The sequence below is a fragment of the Octodon degus genome, unplaced genomic scaffold (genome assembly GCF_000260255.1).
Source record: "Octodon degus isolate 3935 unplaced genomic scaffold, OctDeg1.0 scaffold00050, whole genome shotgun sequence".
Classification (NCBI taxonomy): domain Eukaryota; kingdom Metazoa; phylum Chordata; class Mammalia; order Rodentia; family Octodontidae; genus Octodon; species Octodon degus.
Genome location: NW_004524626.1, coordinates 9,829,450 through 9,854,371, shown reverse-complemented (window position 1 = coordinate 9,854,371; position 24,922 = coordinate 9,829,450). Strand labels below are relative to the sequence as shown.

General features: G+C 53.8%; 1 protein-coding gene across 1 annotated transcript in view; it reads left to right on the top strand.

Moving 5' to 3' along the window:
* The first annotated feature begins 234 nt into the window (after positions 1–234).
* Positions 235–24,922, top strand: part of Mllt1 (MLLT1, super elongation complex subunit) — a 54,317-nt gene continuing 29,629 nt past the window's right edge. Inside the window, exons 1-3 of the mRNA XM_004632788.2 lie at positions 235–268; positions 8,727–8,907; positions 19,849–19,931. Of these exons, the coding sequence (XP_004632845.1) occupies positions 257–268; positions 8,727–8,907; positions 19,849–19,931 (276 nt within the window). The 5' untranslated portion in view covers positions 235–256. The remainder of the gene's footprint in view (positions 269–8,726; positions 8,908–19,848; positions 19,932–24,922) is intronic.

The following is a 24,922-nucleotide window of genomic DNA, read 5'->3' as shown; positions in this document are numbered from 1 at the left end:
TCACAAACGGTGGTCCGTCCCCTAGATTGGCCCAGATAACTGTCCGTCTGGGCGGCGGGCCCGAGTCGGCGTCGGGGGCCCGCGGTCGGTGAGCGACCCGGGCTGGCGGTGGTTTCCGGTTCCGCGGGGCTGGCGGGTGGGCTGGCGGCCCGGAGCGGCGGCGGTGGCGGCGCCTGACAATGAGGGCGGCGGGGCGGCGTTGAGCGGCGGCGGCGGCGAGAGACGCGGGGCCCGGGGGCGGGGCGGGGCGCCAGCCATGGACAATCAGGTGAGGAGCGGCCGCGCCGCCCGGCCGAGCCCGCCCGCGCCCTCCTCCTCCCTCTGCCTGCTTGCCCGGGCCCGGCCTCCCCGCCCGCTTTGTGCGCGCCCGTTGCTCTCCGGCCTCGAAGTGGGGCGGGGCGCCCCTCCCCCACCCCGCCCCCCGCCCCCTGGGGACTGCGGCCTGTCCCCGGGTCCCCTGGGATGCGCCTGGGAAGCCCGGTGCGATCCAGAGCGCCCTAGGATGGCCTTGAGGACCCCAGTTCGATCCAGAACCCCTTAGGATGCCACCGGGCAACCCCAGCTCCACCCAGAGACCCTGCAGACAGCTCTGGGGACTCCAGCCCAGGCCAGCGCCTCCTCGTACTCCCCGGATTTAGGCTGAGCTTTCCTCCGTTCTGTGACCAGGCCCTTCTCTCTGGACCCCAGGTCGCCTCAAACTCCATAAACCACCAGCCTAGGTGCTGTCTGTTGTCCTTTAAGCCGTAGAGCTCAGGTTTGAGTCCTCTTAGCGTCCCCCGCCACAACCCAGGCCCGCCCCTAGGCCACCTTTCCCCCAGTCCCCTCCTTGGGCCCGAGCCGTCTCTCACCTCACGCCCCAGTCGGGGCCTGAGCTCCCTCGGCTCCCTGGGCCCCAAGCTGCCACCCTTTGCTATAGGGACTTAGGCCTGTCTAGTGCCCTTTCCCTTCAGACTGGGGCTGTGGACCTACTGCTTCCCTGGGCGGCTCCTCGTTTCAGGCTCCTAGTCGTTTTCTCTTGGGCCACAGGGCCTGAGGGCTCTTTTGCCTTTGACCCTCTTCTATTAGACCTGGACCAGGCACTTTCTTCTCCGACCCGACTCATCCAGCTACTACCCTCTCCCCTGAGTTTACACTTCTTCCTAGTATCTTAGAGCCTCAGTTTGGACCCAGGGAAGATCCCCCGCCTCCTGCTCTCTCCAATGGGCACCTCCCCTGGGGATCAGGAAGCCATACCATGCCAAGCCACCCCTATTTGTGCTTGTGGACCCCCAGCCCTGTGCTGTCTACCTTTTTCAGCACCCAGGCCCCTTCCCCTTTTTCTGAAAACCCACATCACTACTGTCTCCAACCCAGGCAGGGTCACTTGTTCAACCTTCTGTCTTGGCTTCCAGGGGCGTGAGGCCAGGGAGGCAGACATTGTGGGGCTATGGGGGTGGCAGCCAGACTGTGTGCTGGGAGCGAGGGCAGGTCGGGGCGTCCCTAGCTGCTGGCGCCATGGAGGCGGCTCTGCCTGGTAAGATGCCGTGGGGCTGAGTGGTTTCTGGGATGGCGGGGGGTGGGGCAAGAATCGTTCTCTTGCCTGCCCCTTACCATGGCCTGGGGTCACTGAGGCAGGTGACTGGGGCTTCTGAGTTCCTTTCTGTCTTCGGTGTGGCCGTCTTTGTCTTGAGAGGTGAGGAAAGCTGCATGGCATGCAGTCCGTGGATTTTCACGAACCTCCGATCCCTGTTGAGTTACCCCAGTGAAACATCTCTATGGCATGTGCCATCCGTGAAGCCTGTCCCAGGAAAGTGTCTTGTTTCCACAGAGGCGCTGAGCATGGCCTCATCCCTATCCCTTAGCCTCCGGAGTTCAGGCTGTGTCCCTGTGATGTGCTGAGCTCTGGGTGTCTGGGCAGCTGTCACTGGGATAAGTGGGATGGTGGGAAGAGGGGCATTCGGGGTCTATGACAGAGATAAACGCCGCACTCAGGTGGTACCGGTGGTGGAGGGCTGGGCTGTCCGCGTTGCCCAGTATGCAGCCACCACTATCTGTGGCTGTTAGAAATTTCACCCAGGGCATATGAAAAATTCAGTCCCTCAGCCTCACCAGCCACCATCTAAGTACGCACTCAGCACCGGGCAGCCCCCTGACGTGGCTGATGTTTCCATCTGTGCAGAAGGTCCCTAGGGACCCCAGGTCTGATCCTCCCACCACTGAGGTGCACTCTGGCCCTTGCCCACAGAAAGGCCCTTGGGAAGGTAAGGGAGAAGGGTGTTGCTGCCCAGGGAAGTGGGTTTCTACCAGTGTCCAGAGTGGCTTTTGGTGCACAGAGCAGGCTTTGAGTCCACAGAACCTTCCTCCTCCCCTGCCTGGAGAGGCCCCAGCACTGTAAATGGCTCATTATAGCAGGCAGTGGCCTGACTCCCCTGGGTGCGCTCTGGCTTCCGGAGGCTGTGATGCGCTTTTCTACCTGTTGGGCTCACCTTCCCCTAGGACTCTCAGGCCCAGTGGGGAGGTGGATTTTCCCACCTTCCCTGCACTGGCTTCTTTTCCCCTGTGGCCTGGGGAGAGTGTGGTTGTCCCGGCCCACACCCTACCTACATGTTGGCCACTCTCCCCACCCCACGTCTGCTGGTGCCTGTGGCACGTGTATTTTCCTTGGCAGGCGGGTGCGTGAGCCCTCTGCTCATTTAGGGGTTGTGTCTGGGAGGAGTGGTTTATCTCCAGGCCTGGGTGGGGAAGGCTTTGGGCTAGGATTTAGACAAAGTCTGTGTGGATGCTGAAAAGATGGGAAGGGGTGTGGCTGCAGGTTGCTGGGACCAGACTCCCCTGGGGAGCTCTGGGGTGGTCCAAGGACTTCTAAGGATTGCCCCCTTAGGCGGCCAACCCTCTGACAGGCTGCAGCCCGCTGATGATCGCTGCTTGCCTGTTCTTCATATGGCCTAACCTTTGACTCAGAGCTGCTGCCTCATGACGGCTCTTGCTGGAGGGCGGGCTGTGTCTGATGTTGGTGGCCGTGAGTAGCCCCCGCGCCACCTGTTTTACAGATGAAATTCAGGCCTAGGAATTGCCACCAGATGGGTCAGAGCCTACTTGGAGCCTTTCTTTCATACCTTTATTCTTCTCCCCAGACCTTTGTTTACAAGCTGGCAGGTCCCCAGCATGGGAAGCCAGGGTGATGGATCTGCTCCCAACTCATGACTTTCAAAGTCCCGCGAGAGTCTTTTGTTCAGAAGTTTTTATATTGTCAGGTTGTTGAGGACAGAGACCTGCATCTTCTTCTCCTATAATGTCCATCATAGTCTCTAATGCTAGGTTTTACATTCCACTCCATTTAAAAAAAATATTTTTTATTATTTATTTATTTGGTACAGGGTCTCACTATACAGCTCAGACCCCCAGTGATCATCCTGGCTCAGCCTCCCTAGCACTGGGATTATAGGCGTGCACCACCACGCCCAGTTTCGGTGTTGCATTCCACTCTAAATAAAAGTTAACTGAAAGTCTCTTTGCAACCAGACCCCTATGACCAAGTGACAGATGTCTTGAATGGGTTTGTGGACATTAAAAATTCTCCCCAAAGACTGCTCCCCTTAACCTGGGAGCTATTAGGCGACCCCTTGGCTACAGTGCACACTCAGTGGTACCTTATGTGTAAACACCCTGCCAGGGACTAACAGTGAAGAATTGTAGGTAACATGCATATCCATGGGTCTGGACATCTATCTTCAGTGTTTCTAGAGAGAAATTTACTGTGTGCTGTCTGCCTTTGTTGTTAATCTTGTGCCCGTGTCAGCAGGATGATGTTGGATGGAGCTGGTAAAGTGTGGAGGGGTGGCCACGGGCCCCTGTATACTTTGCTTAGAGATCTAGGGCCTGGTCAGGTGCCACTGAACAGTGCTGTTCCCTCTGGCTCTGTCCCCACCTTCCAGGCAGACAGCGCTGTGCTGGAGAGGACCCTTACTTAAAGGCCCCTGTCCTTTGGTCGCCCTTCTTCTGATTTCATTCAGTGGCTGTCCCAGAGAGCCACCATCTGCGCCCAGAGGAGGAAGTTCCACAGAGCATCCTTTACTTGGGCTTGTTTTGCCATCACTTTGAGGGCTCGCCTGAGCCCTGTTGGTGTGTGGAGCTGCACCCCATCCAGTAGGACTTCACAGCCATTTGAGCGGAGAGGGACTTGACTGAGTGCTCCTAAGAGGGGTGGAGGTCAGTGGATCACAGGGAACAAGACCTAGTAGTTGGGATTGGGCATAATTATACCACTAGGTAAAGTGTGCATCCCCAGAGGAGAGGGCATTTGTGGGGTGAATTCCCACCAGAAAACGTGCAGAACTCTTACAGGTAAACTAATTGCTAAAGACCTGGCATCTGCGGCCTAGGCTTATGGTCGGTCTCCAGGGAAGCCAGGTGGCTTGGAATCGAGCAGTGCTGCCTGCCCTTAGCCAGGCAAAGGCCAGTTCAGTCCCTACCTGGAGAACGTTACTGTCTCTGTGAGAAAACAGTCCGGGAAGACCCCTCTGCCATGCTTGCCCAGCTGCCAGATTTCGGATTCTGGCCCCATGTTCTGTGTGCCCTCTGCCAGCTGGCATGGACTAAGGGCAGTAGCCCAGTTAAGGCTCCTGCCCACGTTTAAGTGTCCCCAGATGACACTTGGGTCCCCATCTCTCACTGACCTTTGGATGATGTTCCAGAAGAAAGGTGGTTATCACTTTCCTCAGGCATGGAAAAAGGCCTTCCTTCTGGGCTTTTATTGGGGAGTGGGTGGCAGTGTGATCCCCAACTATGCAGTGAAGTGGCAGTCAGCCAGCCATTCTGGGGTTCCTACAGCATGGCCCCTGGCAGCAGAAGGAGCCGCCCTAGGTTGGCAGGGTGATGGCTCTTGACAAGATAGACGAATTCATTCTGGGGCTTCTGCCGAGCCTCTGTACCAGTTAGCCTCAAAGCCAGGTGCCCTTGGGGAGAAGCGGCTGATTGGTGTGGTGACTGTGGAGAGAGCCCAGTGGAGCAGCTGGAGGAGGAGGTGTGAGCCTGGACAGTGGGACGGGCTCTGCTGTGCTTATAAGTTATCAGGACTTGACACGTCAGAGGGGTTGGCCAGGGCCTGCATCACCCAGGGCTGCAGTTATCACAGCACAGGCGTCTTCCTGAGTCAGTGGTTCCTTTTTGAAGGCAACGGTGCAGTCTGTGTTATCCTTTCAGTGCATTTCTTAGCCGTTGACAGCGTCCAAGGGATGGGCTGCTTCCCAGAGCCCAGCGTTGCCAGTATGTGAGGGGCCAGGCCAGAGCCTCTTCTGTCGGCCCCGCCTTCAGCTCAGTATGCCCTACATGGGGTGTTGGGGCTGCCCTTGGCGCCAGCCTCTGGGGCATAGATGTTGCCAGGCAGTGCTTTGGGCCCAGCCTCCTGGCTGCTAAGATTGCCCATGGCTGCCTGGAACCTTCATGTTTACTTTGGCCTCCGCAGCACGGTTTTGGCGCCTATATTCTTCCCCTCTTGTGAGGGAGCCCTGGTCTCTACTCTTTCACAACCTCGGCTCCAGTGCTTGCCTGCCCTGAGTAGCGATTCTGTGTTATGCAGAGTGCTGAGCGGGCAGCTGAGGGCTGAGCAGCTGGGTTGGTGAGTGACTGACTCCAAGGAGGCGCTCTCCTTCCTTGTCTCCCTTGTCCACTTGCAATCTGTTATCACTGTGTGGTTCAGGCTAACATCGAGCTTCCAGCAGTCCTCCCGCCTCAGCCTCCCAAGTGCTGTGATTGCAGGCATGTGCCACCATGCCGGAGGTAGAAGTTTTCACCTGCGACCCTCCCAGCTGCTTGGGTCAGCTCCCCTTTCTCAGGATGGAAAAGGCAGAGGATGGCAGGCATAAGCTTATAGGACAGCTGCAGCCCCAGCCCGTGGGGAGCTTAGTTATAGTGTTTTAGATCTGTTTTTTTGGGCGCTGTCCGCGCACAGCTCATGGTGCCTGTGCTGTGAGTGACCCTAGGGCCTCAGCTCTGGCTTTTGGGGCACCTTCTCCCTTGAGGCTTGTGTCCGCCAGCTCCAGTGACCTCTCTTTCTTGTCTCCTCACTGTTCCTGCCGTGTCGCAGCCCTGCCCCAGGTCTTGGAGTTTCCAGGTCTCCTCCCCACTCTGACCTCACTGGTTCTCCCTTGTGGTCCCCGCTAATTCTCCTTCCAGTCTCTCCCCTCAGCTTGCTTCCTAGCAGGCTGCTTGTCAGCATTTGCTCTTTTGGCGGGGTTGTGGGGCTGGTGTTGGGGATGGGACCTGCGGCACCTTGCTAGTGCGCTACATCCCCAACCCTTTCTATTTCTAATTTTGAGTCAGAATCTTGCTAAATTGCCCAAGCTGGTATGGAATTTGAATCCTCCTGCCTCAGCCTCCAGAGTCACAGGGATGACAGGTGTATACCGCCTCACCTGGCTTGTTTGTTTTTCCTTTTCTGCCTCTAGCTTGGACTGTGCACAACTTGCTGGAGGACTGTCACTCTGGTGTTGTTCCTTATGACCATCATCCACATCCAGTCTCCTACCATTCTCGTGTCTGATCTGGTCCCAGCCACTCCTTTGAGTGTCCCTTGTGAGTCACTTCCCTTCCTAGGAGCCCCAAAGGGCCAGCATTCTGGGCCAGGGGAGCAGCTTCATCTCATCTCTTTTAAATTGTTTTTTTAAATTGATAAAAATTAAATAGATGTACCAAACACCTATTTATTTATTTATTTTTAACTTGAATTGGAAAAATCATCCCGTGGGAACTGGTGAAATAGCTCAACAGACTAGCTGCCTGCTTAGGCAAGCACATGCTGCACCGGCCCCGCCCCCAGACATGCTGAGCCAGCTACCAAGTCTTGGCGTGGTGGCACACACCTGTAATCCCAGCAGCCCACAGAGGCTGAAAACAGAAGGATCACTCTGAGTCTGAGCTGCATAGTGAGACCTGTATCAAATGCATTAAAACAAACAAAAACCACCCTGTGTCTTGCACCTGGCTGGCTTGAGTGCCTGGAGGCTAGACCTCCTGCCAGCTCGTCACACACTAGAGCCTCCCTGCTGTCCTCTGCCTCAGGCCCTTCCCTTCTGGAAGACGGCCCCAGAATACTTGACTTGAGGGCAATCTGGTCAAGTGGGCCCAGTGTTTCTGACACACTGTGCATATAGCACTTCCAAGACAGCCGAGTGCGAGGCTGAACACCATGGGGTCTTCTCCAGGGGTGGGTTGCACATGAAAAGCGCCCAGGCACTAGGGCAGGCTGAGGAGGCAGGGAGCTGGCCGTGAATGTCAGCAATGATTGGTTTTCCGTGTGGCAGCCAGAGCAGGCCCATGGAAGTAGCCAGCCCTACTGTCGGCCTGGAGGCACCAGAGAACTTTGCCCAGTGGAGAAATGAGTCTTGGGCCCCCAGCTTGCAGGGCAGGAGTGGGCACTGAGCTGGGACACAGGGTGGGGCATTTCCTGTTTCCTTAGTTCTGGGGCCCGAGACCCTGCCAGCTTGGTAGCAGCTTCTGTGTGTGTGCGGGGAGGGGAGCCCTCAGCAGGAAGCATACACATGGATTATGGGCTGCCAGATGTATCTGACTTGGAGTGGAACTGGGGGGGCATCCCTGAGGTGGCACCCGTGGGAGCAGGGTGCCCCCCCCCCACCAGCCAGGTGGCAGGAGCAGAGGCAGGGTGAGAGGGAGGAAGGAGGCTGAAAGTTACAGAAGGAGCTCCATGGGGCAGGCCGGGAGGGCGCTCCACAGGGCAGCTGCCCAGCTTGGGGGAGTTGCCCTGGCAGTGTGGCACTTGTGCCCTGGCTGCTGCCTCCTGCTTATCTGGCACTTAGAAACAAGTGTCCACTTGGCCCACTTTCTTCTGTGACACTCTTGCATTTGATACTTGGTATCAAGACTGTCTATTAAAAGGAGGTTTTTACAAACCAGAGTGGATGTTTACAGTAGGTTCCCTGTCAGTGGCTCTGGCCGCCCACGTGTGAAGAGTGCTTTGAAGGCTGTGGCTTTGTGCTCAATGGAGAGGAACCAGCCTCAGCTGCCCCTACACCAGGGCACGAGGTTAGGTTCATGCATGGCAGAAGCTGCATGGCTCCCTGGACCTGTCACTGGGGACCATGTGCTGGTTGCTGCCTTCCCACTGGAAGGATGGTTTGTGCTGTGGGAACCGAGGGACATTGTTGCTGGTGACCTGGGGGTGAGAAGTGCTCCACTCTGTGTCCTGCATGTGGAGTGGAGTGGGCGCCTCAGTGCCTTGGTGCTATGGGCGAGGTGCAAGGGCCAGGGGTTCCAGGGGCCAGGGCGGGCCTTGCCTCCACAGCCCTCGGCCTGAAACTGGGCCTGCTCCTCTGAGGTGAACAGCTGCTCCTAGAGCCTCAGTGTCCCCTCAGTGTTGCAGGCCAGGGTGTGGCCGTCCTTGGTGACATCTCTGTGCAAGATGGTTTCCCATAGTGAAAGTGCTAAAAGGACAGGCTGTGTACAGGATGTTGGGCGCGGTGGTGCTCTCTTGGCAGCCATCTCCCTGTGCAGATGAGATTTGGGGCTCTTAGTGAATGGGGTTTCCAGGGCAGGAGCACCTGCAGAGGGGCTGACTGCATGTGGGATGGAGGATGTAGAGGTGCAGGTGGGGACGCCGCTGGCTGGGCACCCCCTGGGTTTTCTGTGGTCCCCTGGCTCCCTAGGAAGATGCGCTTCCGTTGCTGTCACTGGCTGTGTTCTCAGCTCTGCCTGAGGCTCCGGCTGACCTTCGCCCCCCTCTTTCCCTTCAGTGCACCGTGCAGGTCAAGTTAGAGCTGGGACACCGTGCCCAGCTGCGCAAGAAGCCCACCACAGAGGGCTTTACCCACGACTGGATGGTGTTTGTCCGAGGCCCCGAGCAGTGTGAGATCCAGCACTTCGTGGAGAAGGTGATCTTCCGGCTGCACGACAGCTTCCCCAAGCCCAAGCGTGGTAAGTGGCCCCGCCTCATTCCCCATTCTTGTGCTAGTGGTGCACAGTGCGCAGCCATTCTGTGACACGGCCACGTTCTGCTCCCTCCTTCCCAGCCGGAAGTGCTGCCCCCTCCAGCTGTGAAACCAGCACTGACCGTTTGTATGTCACCATGTAGAGTCCCTGTGAGAGGAGCCAGCCACTAGTTGGTGGGGCTGACCAGAGCCAGCTGTTTGTAATCTGGAAACCACTCATGTGGCCTACAAGGTGCTGCTCTGAGAATTCATAGTATTTAGAGCAGAAGGAGCCTGAAGGGCCATGTCACCAGTGTTTGGTGTCTGTGCTTGGCTCCCTTCCCTGCCTTGCTACCAGCTGCTCCTAGATGAGCACCAGTACCCTGCAAGTCTCCACCACAGCCTGGTTACCCTGAGCTTCCTGGAGGGCACAGGTGGACTCACCGGTCTGTGATCAGAGATAACTTCTTGGGGAGGGAACCCCAGGGGAGAAGGATTTGTTGGGAATTTAGAGACAAGGTCAGTGGGCTGTCCTGAGCTTCTTGGGGGTAGAGACCCAGGGTGAAGCTCAGGGCCTGGCATCTTACAGGGGCCAGTCCTTTTTCTGTTTGTAGCACTGGCGTTGGAACCCATGGCCTGATATTTGCCAAGCAAGTACTCACCAGTGAACTGCACCCCCATTCCTCGCCAGTAAACCAGCTTACCTTTCTCCCCACTTTCTTCTTCCCTCCCTCTTTTCCTGCTCTTGTTCCCACTGCCTGCCCTCTTTCCCTTCTCTCCATCCCACCCAGGACCTCCACGTGCCCTGTGAGTGCTCTGCCTCTGGGCTGTATATAGTCCTTTCAGATAGTATCTCCCTAAGTTACCCCAGCTGACCTGGAGCTTGGCAGCATGAGTATTTGGGATGGCAGATGTCTTGGTTACTTTTTGGTTGTTTTTCTCTCATTGCTGGGACAAAATACCTGACACCCCAAATTAAGGAAGGAAAGGTTTATTTAACTCACAGTTAGTGGAGGTTTCAGTCCATACTCGGCTGGCTCCAAGGCAGAGTGGCACATGGCAGAGGGCAGCAGCTCATAGTGGCAGAAAACAGCAAAGAGCGAGAGCCAAAAGTGGTTGCGGCAGCTGGCAAGCCTCTCTCCCTTCCCCACACTGCATCCAGCTAGCCACCCCAGGGCGGGTGTAGCACTTACACCCATAATGCCAGCACTGGATCATGAATTAATCACAAAGCCTAAAAGTCTGTCCCATAACTGCGTGAGGCTTTGGAGGTACACCTGGACACCGTAACCTTCCCCCTAAATACTCCCCCAAAGTCTCATGCACATCCCTTTATGCAAAAGGCATTTTAGTCCATCTCTGAGTTGCCAAAGTCCTAAGAGTTACAGCATTTTGGAAAAGTCCAACTCCCAAGTCTTCTCCAGGATCTAAGGCAAACTCTCAGCTGTGAGTCCCTGTACAAATGAAAAGTTATACACTTACAACATTCAATGGCACAGGAAAATGTTGCCATTCCAAGAGGTACACACAGCAGGACACAAAGCACTAGGACCAAAGCAAGTCCAAAATCCAGAAGCACAAACATTAAGTCCTGTAGTTCCATGTGGAACATCCGAAGTAATCTGTGGCAAGTGTGAGCTCCCTGTGGCTCCACCTCTATGGCACTTTTGGTGGTAGCTCCCGTGGCTTCTCTCTTCGGCTTGCTTTGCTCCCTCCTTGCAGCTTTCTTTAGGTGATCGACGTTCCTGGCTTTTCCAGACTTCTGGGGTTTGCCCTGCGCTGTAGGCTTCTCACAGCTTCGCATACTGCCCTCCTAGGGACACACTGCCTGGCCTCTCAGGCCCTTCTTCTGAAATCTAGGTGGAAGCTTTAACCTCAGAACTCCTGCATTTTTCATGTTCCTAAAACCAGTGCCATATGGACGATGCCAAGGGCTGCTGCCAGCTGGGGCAGTAGACAGGCTTTCTTCTCTCTTGGCTGCAGGGTGGAGGTCTGGATCGCTGAGCACTCTGACCCTGATTCCTAGGAACAGATTCTCTATGTCATCACTACTCTGGAATCTGGTGTGGCCATTCTGGAACATGAGGCTCTGTGGCTTTTTCCTCAAGGCCAAGTCTTCCACTTTTGCAGTTTTGAGCTACAAAGTGGAGATTTGCTGCTTCTTGTGATGCCCTCAAGCCATCTTTTCTATTCTCTTGTTCCTTCTTGGCATTGGAAATCTTCTCAACTCTATCTTTGCATTGCATAGCTTTATTGACACTTCCTTTTTGGCCAAACTCACATTTTAAATCACTCTTCTGGATTCTTTCACTTGATTCTCAAATCTGATTTAAAAACCCCAACAGTAGCCACACCACTGTCTCAACATTTGACTGACTTGAAATTTCTTCTGTAAGATTAATCAGTTCAACGAACTTAATCTCAGTCTCAGGTAAAGTCTCTGGACAGGAGCAAAATGCAGACAAACTTTCTGCCAAGCCATAGCACACATCACCTGGAGTCCAACGGTCAGTCAGTCCTTTCTCCATAAGAAACGCCCCAGTTCAGTCTTTACAGGCAGGATTTCTTTCAGTCTTCTGGTCTTCAGAGCACTGGCCAGAATCTCCCCTACAGAACAACCAAAGGTGTTCCAGCACCTCCCTCTTAGAAGACATCTCCAAACCCTTCCTGCCTCTTTCCGTAAGCTCAGGGGAAAGGCCCTGTGCCACACTGTCAGGTGTAGTCACAGGAGTGACCCTATGTCTCAGTACTAAATTCTATCTCAGTTACTTTTCTTGCTGGGACAAAATACCTGATGCCCAAAATTGAGGAAAAGCTTATTTAGCGCACAGTTAGTGGAGGTTTCAGTCCATACTTGACTGGCTCCAAGGCAGAGCTGCACATGGCAGGGAGCAGCCGCTCATGGCGGCAGAAAACAGCAAAGAGCAAAGGGAAGAGCAGTGGTTGTGGTTGTGGCAGCTACCAGCCTCCCTCCCTTCCCCATGTATTCAGGCTGTCCACCCCAGGGACATCACACCCATTATCCTAGCATTGGATCATGAATTAATCACAAACTCTAGAGCCCACCCCATGACTGATGAGGCTTTGCGGGGACAGCAGACACAAACCATAACAGGTGTGTGTCACTGCCCTGGCTGTATTACCCAGAAGGATGTGCCCGAGCAGAAGGGAACCTTTCTGCAGCTGAGGGCTTTTTTTAGGGGACAGCTCCTATTGGCTGCTGACACCCCACCTGATATTCAAGGGCCCATCAGCTGGCGAAGTAGCTCCCAAGTGGGAGCTTTGCTTGAGTGAGGCTGACAGAAGTTGCAGTCAGAGGACCCTGTGCCCCTGCGGGGGCATCCTCCACAATGCTGGTGGCTACAGGCAGGAGCTGCTGCGTTCCTCCTCCTCTGTCCTCGAGCCTTTACCTTTACCCCTTCCCTCGCTTTCTAAACCTCTTAGGAGTGGCAGATCCTTATAAGGCACTGACAGCCCAGCCAGCATGTAGCCCTCCTGCTGGGCTCTCTCTGCCCTTCTGACTGTCCTCACAGCGTGGGGACAGGCCCTGGTGCGGCGCCCACCCACCTGAAGCCATTCATCTTTTATTTTTTTTATTTTTTATTTTTTATTTTTATTTTTATTTTTTTTATTTTTTTTTTATTTTTCAACAAATAATACACTGCATATATTCTTCTTAGTGGTTAATTTAAAGGGCCAGTATATAGCGTAAGACTGGCTTTTTTTTTTTTTTTTTTTTTTTTGGCAGAACCAGGGATTGAACTCAGGCCTTGCGCTTGCCAGGGAAGCGCTTATTCCACTGAGCCACCTCCCAGCCCCTGAAGCCATTCATCTTTGTCCTCATCGTGGCAGCACCCAACAGCTCCTCAAAGTCAGTAATAATGATGTGGCTTTGGCTTCATGTTCCTGGTGCCAGCTTGCACCTTGGGGCCTCTCAGGATCCCTGTGACTTGGACATGGAAATGGAGGTGACAGTGGCCCAATCACCTACTTAATGGCATAAGGAACCTGTAGGTTCTGAGCTCAGTCCTTGGGAGGTGGGGTGGTAGTTGAACTCCACTCTATTAGGAAGCAAGGCTGTTTGTCTAGACTGGGCAGCTGCTTCAGCTGCCCCACAGCGTGAGCTGCAGAGTAACCACCCCCTTCATCCCGTGTCTCAGAGTGAGTGCGCAGGTTCATCACACTCGCCCCATTTGCCGTATGTGCAGCAGCGGGGTAGCCACTCCATCACATGAGCTGCATGGTGACTACCAAGGATGTGGTTCATTGTAGATGGAGAGTAACCACCCAGTTCCTCAGTTGTTACAGAATAACTCCTCAGTCCTTCAGAGGTATCAAAGGCTAAGTGCACAGGTTGCTGTTTGTTGTCTGTGAGAAGGCCACCTCTTAGGGAGAGAGGGCCTCTCTGGAGGACAGCTTTTGGAAGGATACTTTGTACACTGAAAAAGTATCTTTCTGGGTACCTGCTGGAGAGCGCACACACACAACACACACATAAATACATTGTAGCAAAGTGAAGACAATTCCAAGTGAGAATAAATTGCCACTTCTACCACCCAGGGGCAGACTGGAATTTGTGCTTCACTGTGGCTGATTGAAATCCTATGTCTTGATTTATTTTTCACATATAAACAAGTGTTTATTGGTGTACTCCATGAAAGGTTCAGAACTATCTCAGACTATCCCCTTTTTCTCAGCAACACCCCAGTTGATTTTCATTTTGCATTGGGGATCAAGGGGGTGCTGAGGTACATCGAAGTCTCTTTTAGTTTTTGAGACAGGGTCTCACTAAAATGCTCAGCTTAGGCTCAAACTTGTTATCCTCCTGCCCCAGCTTCCCAGCATGCTGGGGTGACTGATGTGTACCACCACTCCTGATTAAATTGTTTCTAGTTAAATGATTCGCTTTTGCATTGGTTTGTGTCTTTGTTGTTTTGTTCTGATACTGGGGAAGGAGCCCAGGGCTTTGGGTGTACTCTAAGCCTGCACTCTGCCCCTGGGCTGCACCACCTGCTCCATCGGGGGACTTTGCTTGATGAGGCAAACCTGGCCGCCTCCAGGGTCCCCTACCCAAGAGCACTGTGTCACCCTCTTCGGGGTGTCCTCTGGCTTCTGGGTTTAAATTGCTGCTGTTTGTCCAGCACATGCATGCGGGCTTATGCTGCTTTAGTTCCTGATTTTTCTTGTTCACCCCATCGTTACACACCTGTTCTTTCCCTCGCCCTGGCCCCAGGACCCAGGAGAAGGGTGTGCATCTGTTCTGTTCGCGGCAGTGTCCCTGGTGCTCACCAGGACATTAGTAAATGTCCTGGCCCCACTGAGGGCTCCGCGGTGAATGTCCTGTGATACCGTCTTAATCCCTGCTGGAGGGCCTGAGGCCTAAGGTAAGGCCTAGTTTTGCTGGACCTTCTGTCTCCTCCTGTGAAGAGCTATACTGCTGAAGATGGAAGATCTGAAACCAAGACCTGCATTGCGGCCCAGTGCAGCTCTGGGCTCCTTCTCTTCCCTCTGTGTCCAGCATCCTAAATTCTAGGTCACTTGACAGACTACTCAAGGTCATATGAGTTTTTGATCGTTTTTTAAAAATTCTGCTTCATTTGAGTTTGTGTCATGCCATTTGGTGTAACAATTTCTATTTGCCCTGTATCTTTATCTTTTTTATTTTTTATTTTTTGTATCTTCTCTATCCTTTATTCTGTGGAGCAGGTGGTTTTCTCCTTTCACCCCTGAATATTCCATTCCACCCCATGCCTCCACCTTCACCTATAGTCAGACTGGGCCCTCCAGCCCTCCTCATGTGCCTCAGTACCCTGGGCCGTTTCTTCACTATGCTGCTGCAGGGATTTATTTATTCCCCTTTGTTTGGGTTTATTTTCTGCCGTAATAGAGCAGTCTTTCAAATACTGTCCCCAGAGGTTAATTAAGAAATTCTCTACGAGCTGTGTGGGCAGCTGGGCCCCGAAGCCCCAGCACTGGCATCTGTTGCCGCTCCTGCCCGCACAAGTGCTGTTGAGTTGGGTCACATCCTGGGTGGAGGACACGGAGGTGTCACCTCATCAGCTGCTAGGACTGGGGCCGACAAGTCCTTGTTCTAATGCAGGTCCAGTTTTTTTTCTCCTGCATCGCTTAGGATGTTGCAGGTGACATTGTGGCTGGGATTTTCCTTATTCTCTGTTTTGTGACATTTCAGCTCAGTTCCCTTCCACCTGCATCTCCTCGATTCCTTCTTTCTGAGATGTGTTACAGGACTTCCCTGTGCCTGGGCATCATTGGCTGTGGGGTGCACGGCTGTATGTGCTCATGAGTTGTCCTGAGGACTGAGCCATGGGAGAGCGCACTGCCGGGGCTGTGAGATGTCAGCAGGGGCCACCAGCTCATTTAACCTGAGGCATTCCTCCTTGTCTCACTTGGCATGTTTGGTTTTCTGAGACTGGGTCTCGCGTGTAGTGCAGGCCAGCCTGAAATGTGCTGTGTAGCCCTGGCTGCCCTTGAACCCATGATCTTCCTGCCTTGGCCTCCCACATTCTGGGGTGACAGACTTGCATCCCTTTCCTGGCCTCGTGTCTCACCTGTTGTGTGTGTTACTGAATGTTGAACCCAGAGCCTCAGCGCTGAGCTGCAGTCCCAGCCCTCTCCCTTCTTAAACTTTGAGACTAGGTGTGGCTAAGTTGCTCGAGTTGGTCTTGAACTTGCAGTCCTGCCTCAGCCTCCCACAGTGCTGGAGTTGCAGGAGTGTACCACCTGCCCGGCTCTTCGTGTACTATCTAGAAGATTTTGTTTCCTACCCATCCTGTTGAATTGAAAAACTACACGTATTGTGATACTAAGAGTCCATTCATATTCTTTCGCCTTTCATTTGTAGGCTGTACTGTCTTGGTTCTCAGGGCATCGACTTTGGATGGTGGTCATTGTTTGCTTATGTTTTATTTTTGAATTTTTTTGGTGCTGGGGATGGAATCTAGGGCCTTGTGTATGCTAAGTAAGTGCTAACCCCTGAGCTGTACTCCACCTAGTCCTTCTATCCTTCCTCATATTATTTGTATGTGTACAATATTTTAAAAAAAATTTATTTTATTTTATTTTATTTTATTTTATTTATTTATGCGTGTGTGTGGGGGGGGGGGGGCAGCTCAGCCCACCAGGGGGAGGGCTGGCTGGCATGTGGTGCTGGGGGATTGAACCGCGGTCCCTGTGCTTTGCCAAGCTTGTTCTAAGTAGGTGCTTTAGACCACTGAGCCATCTCACCAGCCCCAATATTTTAAAAATTTCATTTTGAGATTTTAAAGATTTCATTTTGGCTGGAATTTATAATCCTCCAGATTACTAGGAGTATGGGCGTGCACCATTGTGCCTGGCTTTCTTCTTCTAGTCCTCTTGTGCTTTCTCAAGTCTTCCCGTGTCCTTTGGCTCTTTTCTCGGGCAGGGTCTTTTTGAGCACTCTAGCAGAGTGGGTTCTGCTACTCCATAGAAACTCCAGATTTCCTGCTGAGGAGAGTTTCTAATATGAAGCATTTGCACCTTGCATCAGCCCCTCTGCCAGCTGGGAAGCCTTTGGATTTCCCTGAGGGAAGCTGGCAGCTGCCCTGCCAGGAGGGTGGGGGGAGAAGGGGTCCCCAGGGCTGGTGGTCCAAGCACAGTCTTCCAGTTTCATTTTCCTAACAAAATAGGTCCTTTACTGAGATCTAATCATTCACCATAAGCTATCCTGTCGCTGAGTACACTTAGTGATGGCAGCAGCCTCACCGTTTATGCAGATATGCCTACAAACTCCATCAGCATCCTCCAGTTCCAGGACATTGCTGTGCCCTGAGAGAAAAGCCCCATGCCCAGGACCATGGTTACTTCTACCTCTACCTTCCTTCCCACCTGCTCCCTTCTAACCCCCAGCTTCTCATTCTTTCTCTACCCCTCCTAGACCCAGAATGCTACCTCCTACAGTTCTGACACCAGAAGGGCCCTATGCCCTCGCCCACTCTGCTTATAGAGGCTCCCTGCCCACCTGCATCTCCTGCCACCTCTTCACAGCTGGCCTTGTTTCATGTCACCTTGGCTTGGCTGTGACTCCTATGGGTTAGCAGGTGACATGTTAGCCTGCCTCCTTCTGGGGAAGCTGAAGAAACTCCAGAAGCTTGCTTCCTGGAGGGGCTGGGTAGTCTGTTGGGAATGGCAAGAGAAGCTGTGACACAGATAATTGGAAAGATGTCTGCCCTCAGCAGAAGCAAGGGACCTAGGTGTCAGGCCCAGGAAACCCAGCTTGTCCTTCCTAGGAGGTGGCCCTGCTATGGGTCTTCATGCTGGGGGTGGATTGAGACTGGGAGTGGGTGTAGAGCACACAGGCGTGGGGTTGGGTCCGCGGGCTCATCCCTCCTCCTTCCCTGGGCTGCTGAGGCTCTCTTCCCAGGTGCAAACTGGGTAACCTGAATCTGGATGCACACAAGCTGCTCGTGGGCCCCAAGAGCAGGCTACAGATGTCTAGGGCTAGAATGGATAGCTCTTCTACAGTTGAGAGCCCCCGCTTTTTGGCTGTCTGCCCTCAGAGAATGTGAAGCATTGGGGAGGGACCGGCCTGTGGTCCAGGCTGCCTGGCAGAGACATGGATGTGGCCAGTGCCAGCTGCATGCTGCAAATATTTGGTGAATGCGCCCAAAAGAAAATGTATGTCAGAGAGGCAGGTTCTGTGCCTGGTCCCAGGCCCTGGGACTGTGACTGTGAGCGAGGCCTCCTGATGGGAATGGGCGACAGACAGGGAGCACTGCAGAACCCTGGGAGCCAGGCAGGGAGGTAGCACTGGGTGCCCTGCGGGGGTGCTGCAGGAAGTGACCTGTGACCCAGCCTGGCCCGCACACCTGCAGTGGCCACGAGAGACTGCACATCTTGCAGGCCTTGGTGGCGAGAAGGCTCTGTGCGGGCACTGGGAGCCGTTAGGGCACAGTTAGACATGCGCTTCACACTGTCTGTTGTTCTGGCTTCCTGGCCTGAAGCTGCCCAGGAAGGAGCCTGGGCTACTACCCAATTGCCCCACAGTTTGTGATCAACAGCACTTGGTGACAGGTGAGCTTTATAAGAGGAGGAAGCAGGTCCTTGGGTGAAGGGCTGGCACCCTGTGCCCTGGCTGTGACATGCAGTGTGCTGCAGGTCTGCAGGTGTATCTGCAGTGTGGGGTGGGCTGCAGCATTCCTGCAGTGGAGGGAGCCAGGCTGGAGAGTGGGACAAGGCTGTAGTAGTACTGCGCCCGGGCTGCAGATTCTGCCAGTTGTCCCATCATTGGGACGTCATTGTAGTCCTGTAGGCAGCGCGGCTCCCCTTCCCTCAGTTTGAGGGTGATAATTCCCCAGGAGTAAGCTGCAGGGCATGTCCATGGGGCTCTCAAAGAGGGAGGACAGGGTAAGGGATTCCAGGAATTATCTCCTGGTGTCCAGGCTCTCACAGCTACCAGGCAGCCCAGCCCTGCCTTTGAGGCCCCGCATCACCCACATGCTCCACTGCCCAGCTTGTTCCTCTAGAACATACACGAGGCCTTTGTTTAATGTCTTTTCTCTTTAAGAAAATCATACCATTTTAATGTAAGTCATGTTTTATTGGGTTCTATTAACTTTTCCAGAGAGTTCTGTGAAAGTTAGTCCTGGTGCAGATGTGTGTGTAAAGGTTTTTGGCGTGTAGTTCAGGATGGCCATGAGCTCACTATGTAGCCCAGTCTGGCCTCCAGCCTGGCTGTATAAAGGTTTAACAGCTGATGTCATGTTAAGCAAGCCAGACATAGAGGAACTCCTCCAACCTTACCTGTATGTAGAATTCACAGTCCAGCTCAGAGGCAAAGTAGGATGGTGCTGCCAGGAGCTGAGGAGGTGACATCAGAGGACACAGCTGTCACTTGTGTAAGATGACTGAGGTCTCTGCTGCGTGCCCCTATGGCCAGCAAGACTGAGTGTGGGCATCCAACAGCTGAGAGGTGGACTGTACTGTAAGTGCACCTGGGGGACTAGGGGCCAGAAGATGCCTTGGAGGTGATGGTGTGCCACTTGCCTCAGGGGTGGCGGTTGTGTGGGTGTATTATGCCTGTCCCTAGATGCACTCTGTGCATGTTAAGCACATGGCTTTGGATCAGACCTTGAGGACTTGGGGAACTCATGCCCTGCCTGCCATCAGCAGTTGGCAGTGTTTTTCCTCTCTCAGGATAGTGGTTGCCTCCAGAGATGAAGGGGCAGAAGACAGATTTGATTTGTATGATACTCATTTTTTTTCTTCAAACCGGGGGCACAGTATCTTCATTTTATTTGCCGGATGGCAGTAGACTATGTGGGAACGTGCACGGCTTGAGCGAGCTTGTGGGCTTCGCTTATATTATGTACACTTTGTAAAGTTCATTTCAGTTTTGTTTTTCATCCACCCAGCACTGGAGGTTGAACCCAAGAGCCTTTGCGCACAGCCCAAACTAAGTTTTTTATTTTGAAACAAAGTCTCCCTAAGTTTCCCCAGCTGGGCTCAGCATTCTCCCACCTCAGCATTCTAGAATGCTGAGATTACAGTTGTACGCCACCCTCCTGGCCCCAGCCCGCCCTTGCTAGGCCCTGGAGTGGAGCCCAGCGCAGTCCCGTGAGCCTCTGCTCCTCATGTCCAGGCGGCGGCCACCGTGGGGATCCTGTCGTGTGAACAGGTGGAGGCCTCCGCAACTCAGGGACCTGCATCAGCGCAACTCAGTGGCCTTGCCTGGCCTTAGCTTCCTTGCATGCTGCTGGCGTAAGTGCCCGGGGACAGTCTCACAATGCTCCTGCTATCTCCTTATTGATAGCTCCTTAACACCTTTCTTCTGCCCAGCCTGCCTCTCCAGCTTCCCGTGCCTTCTTCCTTCAGCATGGAACCACTGGACAGGCAGCGCGGAGGTGGGGGTGGCCTTGGAAGGGACAGGAAGCTGACCGAAGCTCACCAGTGGTTTTCCCTTTCTTTTTAGTGTGCAAGGAGCCCCCCTACAAGGTGGAAGAGTCGGGTTATGCTGGCTTCATCATGCCCATTGAGGTGTACTTCAAAAACAAGGTAGGAGCCATGCAGGTCACTGCAATACTTCTTTCTGTATACATGACCAGGCCAAAAACCTGAGGCAGGTGTCCCTGATCCTGCCCACAGGCCGTGGGAGCTCTGCGTGTGGTGCCCAGGGGACTGCCTTCTCTGGGCGCTGTGTGCGTCTCAGTGGTGCCTTCGGCTCAACTCCAGGCCGGGTCCTTGGGAGCCGTGTGCAGGTGCTGTGCTTCTGAAGTGTTCTTAGCATGGGGGCCTCACGGCCCAAACCAGCACCCCTGGGCTGAGAGCCAGCTCAGCGCAGGGGACTCCTTGGGTCAGGGTGTTCTGGCTCTTGGCCCTGTGGGTAGGTCCTATGACACATGAGCATAGCACCAGGGACAGTAGCGCCCCATCTTAGTGGCTGAGGGACTGTGTGCATTGCCTGCTGAGTCCCTGCCTGCCTCAGTGTCCTGTGGGTGGCAGGACCACATCACTGGCCTATTAGACTCCTCCGGGCTGACTTAGAGGAAGGGTGTCAGAGGCTGCGGAGCACTTGGGGGCCCTCCGGCCTGAGAGGCTTTTCTGTCCCTGGTGCACAGGCCTCCTCTCCTTGCCTGGGCTCAGCATGTAAGCCAGACAGTCCTGCTAGTGATGCTGGCTCCTAGAGCTTTCCCTGGCCCAGCGGGCCCGGTTGAGCTTGGAAGGTGGCCCCAGAAGAGCTGGGGCGTCCTGGCTGAATCTTCTCCCTGTGGAGGGCACTTAGTGTTTGCATCTCAGCTGGGACAACTGCTCTGCCCTGCACTGTCCACACGGGCCATGGCTGCGCCATACTGTTGCTGCAGGTGGGGCTGGACACTGTGTCCACATGGTGCTGGGAGAGTGCATGGCTCCTGGGTGCTGCCCAGGTTCTCGGTGATGAGCCAGATGTCACCCATGTCTGTGCCCACTGTGGCCACAGCCCCCCTTGCTTGCCTGCCGCCTGCCTTGCTCACTTGGGACTTCTGCCAGCCCAGTGCCCCAGCTTTCTGTCTCATTGCTGGGCTCACACTGGCTCCTAGACACGGGTCCATTCAACACCCCAATTCTGAGGCGGGGTTGGGCCTCGATGCCATTCCTTTCTTTGTTTTTTTCTATGTAACAGCCATGTTCCAGCGTCCCTGTGAGTTGGGCTGATGGTTGTGTTCATGGGCATCTCCACAGGGGGAGACTGGCGCCCCACCTGGCCTGTACCGGGGCCTCCTGAGGCATCTGGAAGCTGCCCTGAAAGGGGACGAGAGCCCTGGGTGGCTCCTGTTCTGCTCAGCTATGCTTGTGCAGGGTTCCCTTTGGCCTTTTGTCCAGACCTGAGGGTCTCCTGAGGGATTCTCTCAGGTGCCAACTGCCCCTGTTCTGGGAGAGACCAGACAAGGTGGCCCTTTAGCTGTGAAACTGTCCTTGCCAGGCTCAGCATCCTCCCTTGGGTGAGGCTTTATTTGGGGTGTGGGTTACAGGTTTGTGTGTTGGTGTGGGCCCCATGTTTCTTCCGAGGTCCCCAGGAAGGAACCTAAGGAAAGAGCTTGCAGGAGGCATGGAGAGCCGTGGGCATCTGACACCAAGGTTGGGAGCCTGGGCCCAGACAGCGCCCTGCGCTGAGGGTGGGAAACCTGTGGCTGTTCACTCCTTTCCTGCAGACATCCTGGGTCACCACCGGGCTGGGGCACACAGTCTTACGGGGCATGGCCCCTGCCTTTTAAGCATTATTATAGACTTCATTATGAAAACTTAACGTAAATAGGACATCTGTGAAAGTTAAATGTAACTTAAATAAGAATGAAAAACAGTGAATGTGTATCTGATGATCTATAAAGAAAGAAGTTGAATGTCAAAGTGACTGACAAAGAGGGAAGGGCTGAGGTTGCGGGGGCCTGGGGGCTGTCCTGTGGTTACCCTGGGGGTGGCCAGGAGGGCTGCCAGGGGCACAGGTTGCAGGTGGACACATCTGGTTCAGATACCAGGACGGGTGACCTCTCCAGGCCTTGGTTCCTCTGTCCACGGATGGGCGTGCTGCTTGGGTGCTCTTGGGAGATGGAGTGCCGTGGCACATGGAGCCCTGGACTCCCTGTAGGAATGTCCCACGCCTGTCTGCTGATGGCGCTGGTTCTGCAGTGCTACCCACCTGAACCAGGGGTGCTCTTGCCCACACGTCCACTGAGCTACTTCCTAGTCCTTTGTGCTGTATTTTCAGACCTGGTCTTGCCGAGTTGTATAGACTGGTCTAGAGCTTGCTGTGCTCCTGCTTCAGTCTCTTGAGCAGCCAGATGAAAGGTGTGCGCTGGTGCCGCTGTTGAGGGGCCTGGCTCTTTCGTCATGATCTGGGCAAGGAGGCACAGGGAGAAAGGCCCGAAGGAGGCAGAGGCTGCAGAGGCAGCAGGATGTCCTGGTTCTGTGGCAAGGGTGTGGCCCGAGGGGAGGATACCTCACCAGCCACAACCGTACGTCTAAGCCTGAGGTTCTGGTTACATGAGCACTTGCCCAAGAATGTGGCTCTGTCTGCAGAAGGGAGGACACGTGTCCCAGGTGGTGCTGGTACTGGCTTTGATGGAGGCTGTGTTCCTGTCGGTTGGCAGGACCCTCGCTCCAGATAAGTAAAGGGAAGGATTAAGGGCCTTCTCTGGTCACAGAAGTAATACTGTGCATCGCAAAGAAGCACTGTAAGCTGAGGAGTGGTTACTACTGCGGCAGAAGTCTCCCCCAGCCTGTGTACTTCAGGCTCTTTGCTGCCCAGGTATCAATTCCCATTACAGTTCCCATTGCTTTTATTTCTTAGAAACAGCCGGTCACGGCAATGCATAGCTGCTCCTTGTGGCACTTATTGTGCGAACCACCTCCCAGCTGACAAGCCACTGTGCCTCTGTACTTCCTGCTTGCGTGTCCCATAGAAGCCCTAGCCCACCAGAGACCAGGGCCTGATATGTTGGGAGTGGTCCCAGTCAGTGCCTGTTGACACAAACCTGCCTCTGAATCCTGGTGTCCTTTTGGTATTTCTCTTTGCTGTTGCAGCACAACTTGCAGTGTAGCCATCTCAGGTGCTGTAGCGTGGCATTCAGCACGTGATGCATTGTGTGACTGCCACCTCTCCTGGCTTGGAGCTTTCACCACCCATGAGGACACTTGTCCTCCCTGCTCCCATCTCCCCACCCTCTTCCACCACCTTCTCATTTGTGTTCTGCTCGGGTTTTCCTGGCACCCATTTCTGATACACAGATCGTGCGGTGTGGGTCTTTATGCAACCAGCAGCTTCTTTCACTGAGTGCCATCTTTTTGAGGTTCTCCCAGGCTGTAGCAGATACCAGTGTGGGTTGAGGATGAGTGGTTCTTAGGTTTTGCAAGCTGCAGCTGGGGCAGCCCCACCTTGCTGGGCACCAGTCAGGCATGCGCTCACTGGGCAGCTCTTAAGACCCCACTGCTCTGCATGTATCCAGGTAACTACAGAACTTCAAGTGTTCAGGTTTACAGCTACGTGTTAGCAATCAGCAACTTTATTTTTTTATTTTTTTTTTTTTTTTTTTTTTTTTTCAGAACCAGAGATTGAACTCAGGCCCTTGCACTTACCAGGCAAGCACTTATTCTACTACGCCATCTCCCCGGCTAGCAACTTTATATATATGAAACCCATGGACAGTGAGACTCATCCATACCATGATCTATTTTGTCCCTCCCTGTGCCAGTCAGCACTGGCGGCTTGGCCCAAGTGCTGCTCCGGACTGTCTGTGTGCCAGCTTTTAGTCCTCTGGTGAGCGGACACCTGGGAGTGCGTTACGCGGGTCACACGGCGGTTCTGTGCCTGCTCCGTGAGGCCGTGCTGCTTGCACCTCGGCCAGTGGCAAGGGCTCCTGTTTCTCCACGTCTGTGGCAACACTTGTTTCTGCATGAGGTTGTGGCCATCCCCTGGGAGTGAAGCACTGTCACACGAGGCTTTATTTCTGTTTCCTCAATGGCCAGAGGTGGTGAGCAGCTCTTCTGTGCTTCGTGGCTGGTTGCATAGCTTTTTTTGAGAAACGTCCCCTTCCCTCCCTTGCCCATGTTCATAGCTGGCCTCGGCGTGGTGACCTTGCGGAGGCTCCTTACATATTCTGGATGCTAATCCCTTCCAGATGTGTGATTGGCAAGTACTTTTGTCCGTATCATAGTTGCTTCCATTCTTCATAATGTTCATTTATGCATGAAAGACTTTCTTAAAATGAAGTTATGTATCTCTTCTTTTCTTATCTTGCCTGTACTTTGGGTGGCGAATCTGAGCTCCTAGAGACTTGCCTTATATCTCTTCATACTTGCTGTGTAGCTGTGTTTGGTGCTAGCCTTGGCTGAGGGCCTTGCAGTGCTGGAGCTGCACAGGCCCCGAGAGGTGGGTCCCACTCACACTTCTGTGTTCTGGTCATTGTCCTTCTTCCTTTCTTCTCCTCTCCTCTTCACTACTGGGTACTGAATGCAGGGGACCGTTTCCCTGAGTACATCTCCACCCCTTTTTTTATTTTGATACAGTCTCATTAGGTCCTCATGGCTGTACATAAACTTGGGATCCTCCTGTTTGAGCCTCTCGTATGGGTGAGATTATAAACATGCCTAGCTCTTGAATGCTTTTTTTTTTTTTTTTGAGACAGGGTCTCACAATATGGTCCAGGCCTTGACCTGGCAGCGATCCTCCTGCCTCAGCCTCCCAAGTGCTGGGATTAAATGTGTGCACCAGCATGCCTGGCTCTTGAATATTGTTTTGTTTTTAAATAATGAACAGGTATTGACTTTTGTCAGATACTCTTTTCCTCTACTGTGAAAATCATATGGATATTTTCTTTCCTTTTTTTAAATGTGCTATATTATATCAATTGATTTTATATTGAGCCATTCTTGCCTTCCTGGGATAAATCCTTTTCTGTATTCTCTGTCTGTCTGTCTGTCTGTCTGTCTGTGTCTCTCTCTCTCTCTCTCTCTCTCTCTCTCTCTCTCCCTCTCCCTCTCTCTCCCTCTCTCCCCCACTCTCCCTCTCTCTC